This window comes from Triticum dicoccoides, chromosome 4B, assembly GCF_002162155.2.
Source record: "Triticum dicoccoides isolate Atlit2015 ecotype Zavitan chromosome 4B, WEW_v2.0, whole genome shotgun sequence".
Taxonomy (NCBI): Eukaryota; Viridiplantae; Streptophyta; class Magnoliopsida; order Poales; family Poaceae; genus Triticum; species Triticum dicoccoides.
In genome coordinates this window covers 525,266,394-525,278,805 of record NC_041387.1, presented here as the reverse complement: position 1 = coordinate 525,278,805, position 12,412 = coordinate 525,266,394, and the positions used below count along the sequence as shown (strand labels likewise).

General features: G+C 48.9%; 1 protein-coding gene across 1 annotated transcript; it reads left to right on the top strand.

Annotated features, from left to right (window-relative positions):
- The first annotated feature begins 6,850 nt into the window (after window positions 1–6,850).
- Window positions 6,851–8,647, top strand: LOC119293822 (B3 domain-containing protein Os03g0212300-like). Its single transcript, XM_037572171.1, has 5 exons — window positions 6,851–7,060; window positions 7,407–7,480; window positions 7,574–7,853; window positions 7,949–8,121; window positions 8,216–8,647. The coding sequence occupies exons 2-5, from the start codon at window positions 7,418–7,420 to the stop codon at window positions 8,495–8,497; spliced, it is 798 nt and encodes a 265-aa protein (XP_037428068.1). The 5' UTR covers window positions 6,851–7,060; window positions 7,407–7,417; the 3' UTR covers window positions 8,498–8,647.
- The last annotated feature ends 3,765 nt before the right edge of the window (window positions 8,648–12,412 follow it).

The following is a 12,412-nucleotide window of genomic DNA, read 5'->3' as shown; positions in this document are numbered from 1 at the left end:
AACATCATTGTGTGGAACATCCGTGGGCTCAACAATGCGGCTAGGGGCGCAACCTTGAGAAGCGTCGTTGAGGAGGCGGCGGCCTCGGTGGTGTGCATCCTTGAATCCAAGCTAGAGGTGGTGGATCAACGCGTGATTACCTCCCTGTTGGGCATGAAATTTGATGCGTACGTGGCACTACCTGCGCAGTGCGCAGGGCACGGTAGGCGGAATCATTGTGGCTTGGGACTCTTCGGTGCTCTCGGTGCCTGCCTTCCGCATCGACCAATTCTCAGTCACGATTGAGATGGCCTTTGGGGGTGGCAACCAGTGGACCATGACCACTGTCTATGGGCCGACGGACGACGCGCTCAAGGCGCAATTCTTGGATGAGCTGCGCACGATCCGCGCGGCATGCGCCAGCCCATGGGCAGTGGCGGGTGATTTCAACCTCATAGTGGACACAGCGGATAAGAACAACAACTTGCTTAACAGACGCATGATGGGCCATTTTCGCCGCCTCCTAAATGACTTGGAGCTCAAGGAATCTTGTCTCATTGGGCGAAGGTACACATGGAGCAATGAGAGACGCCAGCCCACCCTTGAGAAGATTGATCGCTGGTTCTCCACGTCGGACTGGGACGCGGGACACCCGGATCATCTGCTGCAAGCGCTGTCTTCGTCCATCTCTGATCATTGCCCCCTGCTTATGGCTACCAACGTCTCCCTCCACCGCAAGGCTCGCTTCCACTTCCAAAGCTTTTGGCCAGCCATCCCCGGGTTCCACGAGGTGGTGGCCGCGAGCTGGCACTCCCTCCCGCCGAAGGCAAACCCGTTTGTCGATCTCTTCCTACGTCTGAAGGCCACGGCAAAAGCGCTCTCCAAGTGGAGCCAGTCCAGGATTGGCAATATCAAGGAGCAGATCCTGCTAGCGAATGAACTCATCCTATGCTTCGACAAAGCGCTAGACGACAGGGCGCTCTCGGACGGTGAGGCTTGGCTGCGCCGAGAGCTAAAAAGGAAAGTGCTAGGGTTGGCCTCGCTCCAGCGGACGATCGCTAGGCAAAAATCTCGCATCTTGTGGCTGAAAGAGGGCGAGGCCAGCGAGAGATTTTTCAAGATCTTTGCCAGCCACCGGCGGAGGAGAAACCACATCTTCAAGCTCAAAGACGGTGGTGCCGAGGCATCTTCTCGTGAGGGCATGTGTGTGCTTGCAGGGGGATACTACGCAAATCTGCTGGGGGTCCCAGTGAGCAGGCGACACACTTTGTGCCTTCCATCGCTCGGGCTACCAAGCGTGGACGCATCGGCGCTCGAAACCTTGCTTACGGAAGAGGTCGTTTGGAACACGATCAAGAGCATGCAACCAGACAAGGCCCTAGGACCCGATGGTTTCACCACGAGATTCTACCAATCATGTTGGTCCATCATTAAGGAAGTGGTGATGAAGGCGGTGCGTGCCTTCGACGGTGCTGATGGCAGAGGCATGGAGCGGTTAAACGAGGCTTTCATCGTGCTCCTGCCAAAGAAGGAAGGGGCGCTAGACATCAAGGATTTCAGACCCATTAGCCTCGTCCACAGCTTTGCCAAGATCGTGGTGAAGGCCATGTCTGCGGAGCTAGTACCTCTCGTCCCGAAGCTGGTTGACCAGAAACAAAGTGCCTTCATTGTGGGTTGATCCATCCTCGACAACTTCATGTTGGTGCAGCAATCGGTTCTCTCGCTCCACCGCAAGAAAGTACCGGCCATCATCTTCAAGATTGATATCGCTAAAGCCTTCAATAGCGTCTCATGGCAGTTCCTCCTGGAGATTTTGGCTCACCGCGGGTTCGGGCCCAGGTGGAGGCAGAGGCTCACCACGCTCCTCTCTACTGCAAGCACACAAGTTCTCGTCAACGGAATGGCCAGCGAAAGCTTCTGGCACGGCAAGGCACTACGGCAAGGGGATCCCATCTCCCCCTTGCTTTTCATCATCGTCATGGACGTCCTCACGGCAATTTTCAGGAAGGCGGAGGAGGCAGGCCTCTTCGCCTCGCTTCACGATCGCGGCATACACCACCGGCTCTCATTGTATGCAAATGATGCCATCTTGCTCCTTAGGCCGTCGATGGCTGAGATGGACGCGGCAAAGCAACTCTTGGAGTGCTTTGGGGAGGCCACGGGGCTGCGGTGCAATTTCTTGAAGAGCTCCATCTCCACGATCCGTTGTCAGGAGGAAGACATTCAGCAGCTCCTCGCTCTGGCCGGCTGCAAATTCCAGGCGCTACCTATCACATACCTTGGCCTCCCTCTTTCGCTTCGGGCCCTGACCCGTTCGGAGCTTCAACCCCTCATCGATCGGATAGCGGCGCAGCTGCCAACTTGGAAAGCGGGCCACCTCCGTCAGTCCGGCAGACTCACCCTTGTCAACTGCAGGCTATCGGCGATGCCAATCTTCCACCTTATGGCCCTTGACCTGCCGCCCTGGTTCTTCAAATGCATCGACAAGCTTCGCAGAGGATTCTTCTGGCGTGGTGTGGAGGACGCAAAGGGGGGCTGTTGCCTCGTCGCCTGGCATATTGTCTGCTCGCCTAAAATCTACGGCGGCCTGGGCGTCCTCAACCTATGTCTGTTAAACCAGGCCCTGCCCTTGCGTTGGCTTTGGCTACAGAAGACAGTGCTGGACAAACCATGGGGTGGCTTGAGCGTTGCCATCTCGGCGGAGGCCGCAAGGCTGGGCTCTGCGGCGCTTCGGTGTGACCTTGGGGATGGACGCAACATGAGCTTCTGGTTCGACCCGTGGCTTGATGGACGCCCCTTGGTGTAGCGGGCGCCCAATCTTTTCGCGCACGTCAGGCCTGCGGGACGTAAACAATCAGTCGCCACCGCGCTGCATGGGCACTCATGGGTGGACTCGATCCGCGGCACGCCTTCGGTTCTAGCGATCGCTGAATTCTTGTTGCTCTGGGATGAGGTGCACGGGGTGTCCCTCTCGGATTCCCCTGACTCCTTCTCCCGGCGCCTGGGCACGGCGGGGCGATACTCTTCCCGCGACACGTATGCTGCCTTCTTCTTTGGGAGAGAGTTCGCGCCCTGCGCCGAGGAGATCTGGCACGCGGGGGCTCCCCTGGAGATAAAAATCTTCGCCTGGCTGGCGGTGCGCGAGCATCTGTGGACGGCTGACAGGCTCGCCCGGCGGAACCTGCCACACACTAGGACGTGTCAGCTCTGCTGCCAACACGACGAAGACACATCTCACATGCTTCTGGGCTGCTCGTACTCGCGCGAGATTTGGTACCACATGCTACTGCCTATGGGCCTGCATCGCTTCACCCCGGATGGCACGAGCAGACTACCGGACTGGTGGCCGCAAGTGGCAAAGGCGCGCACGGCCAGGCTTTCCAAGCAAACAAATACCACGATCCTGGCCACACTCCGGTTCATCTGGCTGGAGCGCAACTGTCGTGTGTTCGAGCGCAAGAGTTCTCCTCCGAGCTACACTTTAAATCTCATCAGAGCCGAGCTCCGCCTCTCGTCTATGGCTAGGGTAGACAGCGGCCATGCCTTCCAAGTTCATTAGGTCATAGCACATGCCGACGTGGCGAACATCACAGTGTAACCATGTTGTAATTTCATGACGCTCCTTCCTCCTCTTAATTGAAAAGACATGCAATGCTCCTGCATGTTCTTGAAAAAAAAAATCTTGTAAATATTACTGAAGTTTGATTGTCGGTAAGAGGTATTATAATTGAGAAACACATTTACATATTGAATTATTGGATAATAAACATGGAATTCGAATACACTATGTTCTAGCACAGGGATCTTCTGATTGTTAACTGTAAATTGTTAACCAGTACCACTTGGTTTTGGAAAACTTTCTGCCGCGTGCAGATGTCTATCTTGCGATCTGGTAGCAATTTGCCCGACTTTGCTCCTAGAAGAAGAGCTCCAAATTTCATCTGACTTCTGTTTAAGAAACGTTCAATCTGAATTTCTTTGTCCAAAACGGCGTCAAATCCGTTGAACTTACGAGATGATACGACAAGCAGGTGAGTGGTTGCTTGCTGGTGCCATGTTTATGTTGGCTGTGGCCGGTGGAAGCTTCAAGTGGTGGATGTCGTTTCAGGCGGTGGATGGGCTGGCCTTCTGATCAACTTACTTAACATTCAGAGAAAAATTCAGGCATCGTAAAGGAGTTGCCAATTGGGGAAGGGATCGGGAGAGCAAGAGATGGATGCATGTGTGTGTGTGTGTGTGTGTGTGTGTGTGTGTGTGTGTGTGTTATCAAGGGCATGAGGAGGTGGTCCCTGGATGTCATTTTCCTCGGCAGCGGCAGGCAAGGGGCAAGTGAGGTTGCTTGCATCCGGGCTACTTCTATAAGAAGATCGACCCCCCCTTGCCAAGGCAGAGAATAACTCGGAGCAATAATGCTTTCCATAAGGTGGCTTTTCGTCCACAGCTAACCTAACCTACTGGATGTGAGGCAGAGGCAGCTAGTCAAATCTCAAATGTATGACATGCATCGCGCACCCACACATCCCCTGCCAATGTCGTCAGCGCATGATCGACATATATATCTCTCTGGAAAGGTTTTTCAGTGACTACCCCATTGCAAACTCTCATTGCTTGTAATAATTTCACAGAAAATTTCATATTCTCACACTGCTATAGAACATTTCAGGATATTTTTAGTGTAATTTTCATTCATTTTCCAAGGGGAAAAAGTGCTAAATGTACTTCCTTGCTCAGCATTAATTTGTTTTTCATTGTGTAATCGAGGGTCGTGGAGGGAGAGTTTGAGAAGGCATCCAGTGCTCATTGATGAGTCGAGATCAAGCGAACCAGCACAACATGATGGCAGAAGATATCTTTTCTAAAACCTGTGTACTTCCAAGCGAGCTCCAGGCACCCATCACACTGCCTTGCAAGGCAAAGAAATTACGCTCTCCTTCCCATGTGGGCCTGTCAGCGCATGACTATCCCTATTGCCTTTTTTGTTTCTCTTGGACGATCGAATCATGCTCATGCCTGGTAAGGAATATAGTACTCGTTGTTATGGGTTGCGTTACACATACAAGTTCTTTCTCAAAACAAACTTCGGCTCACTTTGCTGAATTTTTCAGCAGTTATGCTGCCCATTTTGACATTATTGCCGAAAATTTGCCCCAAAATCAACTTTGTTCTAGGCTAAATTAAACATGCAGTATATGGAAATAGTTGAGATCTTCAACACTAAAAGGGTTATGCGCACTTTGTTGCGCCGTTTGTATTGTTGGGATTTCATATTATTTTTATTTATTTGGTTTGGCCCGTGGGAGAGATATATTGTATGTTTTTTCAATAATGCGGTGTTGTGGTGGGTTTTTTTTTTGAACGTATGATTCTATGTTATCTGCTGATCAACCCACATGTATGTGCTAAAGCTTCTTGCGCTGATTGTACTATATTGATGCTACAGTGTCGGTTGTTGACGATTCTTGTTTGCCAAGTGATGATAAGGTGTGCATGACTCATGTTTTTCTAGACTGGTTGTTGCCGATTGATTTAAGAAATCATTAATTCGGTCAAAATTATGAATCAAATTCAAAATTGGACACCTCAATCGAAATTGTTGACCCAGTCAAAACTATGAACAAGATTCAAAATTGAACACCCCAATTGAATGATGAAACAAATTCCAAACAATCTCAATCAAAATCGTTGAACCAGTCTAAAATGACGAATCGTGTTTCATCCAAGTCTAATATGATGACTCATGATTTTAGTTGCACTGTTCCAAGTTCAACCCAAATGGTACGCTGATAACTTTTCATATGACTAGATATATAATTGTCCTTGTGTGGCAACGAGATATAAATATTGTAATACACTAGTCTATGATTTACCCGCCCATATTAATGTATTTTAGGATTTTATCAAACCCTATCCGTTATTTATCTACCTAAATAAACTTTAGAATTTATTGTTAATCACTTATTTGGTAAAAAATTATTGGTTTACCAACGAAAACATCGTTTTATTTGATAAGTCAATAGAATGTGGGACAGTTAAGACGTTTTTTGAGAGAAAAAAAGATGCAAAAAACCAGAGACAGAAGGAAAAAGAAAACAGAAAGAAGGAGGTGGAACATACATGAGGTTAGACGAAGCACTCTGCCTGATAAGAAAGGGACACTATTATAAATGTTCTAATTTTTTCTAAATCAGATGTACGTATATAGACATGTTTTAGTGTGTGTTTTTACTTGTTTTAATGTATCTAGTTCATATTATAATATCCAAAGCATCTTATAGTTTGAAACAGAGGGGTACTTCTAAAAAAACGAGACGATCCAGGAATAGCTCTTGGAGGCATATTTTTATAGAAGAAACTCTAAGCATCATGGATCACTCCGTGACTCGAACCCGGACGGACTAGATAGCTCCATGCTCCATGCTATCCTAGCTTGTTCTCGGAGGGGTGTTTCTCAAATTTAACATTCACTATAATTGGGCTACTTGGCAAATTCAAGTAGTCAGCTCTATTTTTTTTTTCTGGGCAGTATGACATGATACTTCAATTTATGTCATGTGGGACACGGATGTGTTCATAATTCAAACAGCTAGGGAAATGATTATTATTCAAACTCAGAGATGCAAACACGTCGCACGTTAGGTAAGCACACAAGGAGCGAGAGAGAGAGTCATGACATTGGTCTGTCAACCTACCAAGAAGACGAGGGAGAATAGCAACCCCATCTCGGATGCAGCAAAGCCACAAGCACCATTACACTTCACTTCTTTTTTCGCCAATGCAATGCACTTTTGGGCACTAGGCATCAGTTGCTTCACATGCACCACTGCGACGGTGAGGTAATCCAACGCCCCCAAAATGGAACATGGTACAATGATCAATGCAGCTGTCCCTTTCTTCCTTCCGCAAACTGCCACTGCTTCTTCCTAGTCCTACTCCTACACCCCGCTTTGCTCTCGCTCGGCCAGAACCCCAAGCAGCAGTCCGCCCTCGCTCGCAGGCTGCCGTTGTCAAGACGGGGTGATCCAGGCCACCACCGCCGGATGCGCTCTACCACGCCGGGGGTCCGCCGCTTCCACCAGGCAAGGTGAGACGAGCTCGAAGCAAGGTGACGTGCCATCTGTTGTTCTTTCTTTGTCCCCGTGGATTTGGAGAGGGTTTTCCATATCGATTTGGTGTTAGAGCTTGCCATGAGAGAGTGCAGGGAGGAATGGAATTCATGGCATAGTTGGTTGTTAGGATCCGTCTAAGAGGCGTACGTGATCCCTATATATGAACTGGGCAAAGTGTGCAGCATTTGTTCTTGTTCTTACCCCCTGTTATGGAGGTCGTATATCTTGCTCCATCTCTTTTCAACTAAACACCACCTCTGTTCTTCCCCCAATCTCTGCCAGACTGTGCATCAACTCTGAGCTATCTATTCATGTATGCAGAGACACGTGAGATGGACAGCGTGGAAAGTTTTCAATTCTTCCAGATCATACTTGAGAACTCCTCGACTAGGCTGGTATGGTATATACAAGATCTCCCATCTCTATTTGTCGCTCTGCTGCCTAGTACTAGTTTGATCGGCTCAATCACTGCTTGACCCTCGCTGCAGAGGCTGCCTGACAAGTTTACGACGGTGCTGCTAGAGCTAGACGGCGGCAAGCCCCAGGAAGTGAAGCTGCGGAATGCCGGCCACGGGCGTCGCTTTTGGGACGTGAAGGTGGTGCTGGACGCCGACGGCCACATGTACCTAGGGTTCGCCCGTGCGCACGACCTGCGGCTCGGCTACTTCCTGGTCTTCAGCTTCGACGGCGACGCCGTGCTCACCGTCAAGGTGTTCGACGTGAGCATGTGCCGCAGGCACTACCAGCATGATGACGATGGCAGTACCAGTACGCGCCTCTTCTTCCTCTTCTTTGTCGTCGTGTCAGTACGGTGGTTGTAACTTTTGCAAGATTTAAAGAAGGATGGTTTTCGCGTTTGGCAGGCAGTGGGAGCAGCAGCGACGGCGACAGTGGCAGCGAAGATGGCAGCAGCAACGGCGACGGTGGCGGCAACAGCAGCAGCATGGCGGTGATGGGGATCGACGACGGGCCGGCGTCGCTGTTCACCGTCATGCTGAGGGAGTGCAACCTGGGCGTGAGGCAGAAGCAGTACCTGGTGAGTCGCTCATGCTCGAGTGTTGCTAGCCAGGCGCGTTACTGACTAAATCCGCCACTCACCGTCGCCGGGCGTGTCCGGCGTGTGCATGCAGAACGTGCCGGTGGAGTTCCAGAACGCGCACGGGTACGCGGAGAGGAGCAAGGTGGAGCTGCGGATGCGCGGCAAGTCGTGGTTCGTGAACCTGAAGCACAGCCCCCGGAGCCGTGGCAGGCCCCGCGCGTCGCTCAGGTACGGGTGGCACCAGTTCTGCGTCGACAACGGCCTCGGCGTCGGCGACACCTGCTTCTTCCGAGCTCTCGGCGAAGGCAGCGCCGGCGAGGTCCACCTTCTCAAGGTGGAGGTGAGGAAGCGAGACGGCAGCTTCCTGGTCTGAGGCGAGGGCGGTGGCCCCCGACCTCCGTTGCATGCGTCAGCCTGGTTGGCCGGCGTGACCTCGTCCGTGGCCATCGACCGGCACCACTCAGTGCGTTATTATGCTTGCTTAATAATAATTGTAAGACCTTAATCCTCGGTACCTCGACTGATGGTGCTACTAGCAGAGTGAGTAACTAGAGAGTGAACCTGGATGATGAAATTGTTCTTGTTGAGATTGTGGCTTTTTCAAACAGGATGAGTGGCATCTAGTAAATCCCGCAATGATGATACGAACAACGAGTCAAAGACTCCCTTGTCTGTACCAGTTTCACCAAGAACTCAGTGCTACAGCGTCATTTTTTTAACAAACTTTTGTGTGTGGAAGGAATGATCTATGCTCCATCTAATATAACCTTTCATTGTAAAATGTACAGTTTGAATCTCTCTGTCCACAACAATTAAATCCGTTGATTTTCTCAATGTTAACACACACACACACACACACACAGAGAGAGAGAGAGGGGCACAGGTGAATCTTTGATGGTATAATTAAATATTATTTTTGAACTGGGGATGGAAAATTTGTGGAATACACCTTAATAAAATTGAAAAACAACCATTCCATATGAAAATTAAAAGTGCAGCCATGCTCAACACTCACCACGGAATGAAACAACATCCTCAACACTATATATTGAAATTATGGGCTTTGCCGAGTGCCTAGAAAACTCGGCAAAGGGCAATTAATACTTGGCAAACACTTTACTGAGTTCAACTCACATCATAAGGTACTCAGCTTACACCCTTGCAAAGGACACTTTCCCGAGTTTCAATACTTTGCTTAGAGTAGTCGGCACAATAAAGCTACTTGATGGCCCAGATGGAGACGATGCTTGTCACGTGATACATAGGTTTGCCGAGCTCCATTCAACCGCCACTCAGCAAAGTCCAACGCACACGAGGCCGCCATGTGAGTGACTAGAGAGCGAGGCATTGCATCTTTGCTGAGATGGGCTCTCGACATTACGTGTTTTACCAAGTTCTGCACTCGGCAAAGCATCTCTCGGCAGTTTTTTTAATAGGCCTGCAACAAAATATATAGCAATTATATCACTGCCCACATATAACAAATAGTACCACATTAGATTCAAATCACATACATTTCGTCAAGCTCAGAGAAACGCGATATACTGTCCAATGTGGGCAATGCATGTTGCATACGATCAAATTGTAGAAGTAACACCACAATTAGAACGAACTAGATGAAGTATTAAGTTCTTCAGCACACTCAACCCAATCTGACCTACACCCTTGATTACTTCATGTTTCCTCATCTTTTTGAGCACATACTTGGAGTAATCATCCTCTGCCTCCTCCCTAATATTTAACCCTTTGAAGCAACTGCCTTTGTAACCAACCACTTTGTTCATTGCATGTTTGCTATGAATCGTAGACTCCTAGATATCTATCTGAGTACACTACATACTACTTCATCTATAAAGAAAGAAGAACAAGATTTAAACAAGTAACACAGGTTGAGAAGATCACATGGAACATAAGCAACATAAGCCGTCATGATTCATATACTAAAAAGCATCGCAAGTTCTACTCCGAATCGATATCACCAGCTACATAAATACATCTCTACATCAACGTCAAACTACCTAGCTAGACTACCCCTGGAAAAGAGCTCTACTCTGAGTGGTAGTTTGTGAATCCGGTCATCGTGGAGTCAGAATAGGTGGGGATCTCCCCCCTAGTGGAGGATCCAGTGTCGTCAGCACTGGTGGTCGGCGGACTCAGTGGCACCGGGTCATCGCTATCCTCAAGCGGCGCTTTTTTCTTGGTCATCTCGTCAAAAAACCTTTACTACTCGGTATGGAGGCGGACCATCATCTAGCGGATGTCCTCGGCCTTTTGCTCATCCATCACAGGCTCATAGATCGCATTGTTCTCAGCGAGAAGCTGTGGGTTGCCAGAATGAGCGCTGCCAATTAGGCTTCATTGACATGCTCGGCCGCGACCTGCACCACGCGGTCTGCTTCATTCTCTGCCGAGTCGACCCTAACGGGAGCAACATCACGGAGCGATGCCATGACTACGAGGTCGGTGCTAACACCCTTCAGTTCATTAAAAAAGTGTCACTAACAAATTATAACACAAGTATCGAACCAACATGAAGGAAATATGCCTTAGAGGCAATAATAAAGTTATTATTTATTTCCTTATTTCATGATAAATGTTTATTATTCACGCTAGAATTGTATTAACCGGAAACATAATACATGTGTGAATACATAGACAAACATAGTGTCACTAGTATGCCTCTACTTGACTAGCTCGTTGAATCAAAGATGGTTAAGTTTCCTAGCCATAGACATAAGTTCTCATTTGATTAACGGGAACACATCATTAGAGAATGATGCGATTGACTTGACCCATTCCGTTAGCTTAGCACTTGTTCGTTTAGTATGTTGCTATTGCTTTCTTCATGACTTATACATGTTCCTATGACTATAAGATTATGCAACTCCTGTTTACCGGAGGAACACTTTGTGTGCTACCAAACGTCACAACGTAACTGAGTGATTATAAAGGTGCTCTACAGGTGTCTCCGAAGGTACTTGTTGAGTTGGCGTATTTCAAGATTAGGATTTGTCACTCCAATTGTCGGAGAGGTATCTCTGGGCCCTCTCGGTAATGCACATCACTATAAGCCTTGCAAGCAATGTAGCTAATGAGTTAGTTGCGAGATGATGCATTACGTAACGAGTAAAGAGACTTGCCGGTAACGAGATTGAACTAGGTATTGAGATACCGACGATCGAATCTCGGGCAAGTAACATACCGATGACAAAGGGAACAACGTATGTTGTTATGCAGTTTGACCGATAAAGATCTTCGTAGAATATGTGAGAGCCAATATGATCATCCAGGTTTCGTTATTGGTTATTGACAGGAGACGTGTCTCGGTCATGTCTACATAGTTCTCGAACCCGTAGGGTTCGCATGCTTAACGTTCGGTGACGATTTATATTATGAGTTATGTGTTTTGATGTACCAAAGGTAGTTCGGAGTCCCGTATGAGATCGGGGACATGACGAGGAGTCTCAAAATGGTCGAGACGTAAAGATCAATATATTGGACGACTATATTCGGACATCAGAAAGGTTCCGAGTGATTCGGATATTTTTCGGAGTACCGGAGAGTTACGGGAATTCGTATTGGGCCTTAATGGCCCATACGGGAAAGGAGAGAAAGGCCTGAAAGGGTGGCCGCACCCCTCCCCATGGACTGGTCCGAATTGGACTAGGGAAGGGGGGCGCCCCCTTCCTTCCTTCTCCTTTTTCCTTCCCTTCTCTTACTCCTACAAGGAAACTAGGAGTCCTACTCCCGGTGGGAGTAGGACTCCCTCCTTGGCACGCCCTCCTCCTTGGCCGGTCGCCTCCCCCTTGCTCCTTTATATATGGGGGCAGGAGGGCACCTCTAGTGTGGCACCCCGGCTCAGAGAAAACCGGAACGCCCCATATTCCACCCCAGAGATCAAGATGAAGTCTTCTGGAATACGACACTGGTTAGCATAGAACAAACCAGCTCTTTATTATAATCTATTTGGGTACAAAGGTTACATTGGCACAACGACACTATGCCTGCCACTATTGCTCTATGCAAGCAGCAGAACAACACGATGCAGCGAAAGAACTCTAGCAGCAGAACAAGGACGACGGTGGTGAACTCCACTCCGCAGGGACTCTGGCTGGAACGCTTATCCTAGCTCGCAAACAAGGACTCCACGGCAAACAAGCAATCAAATCTGGAATGACCTGCAAGCTGGCATGACACGCCAGGTCAGTACATTGAATGTACTTGCAAGCTCACAATAACCAGAAGCATTCAAGACAAACAACAGCACGTCAATTAGAGGTTAAGCAAA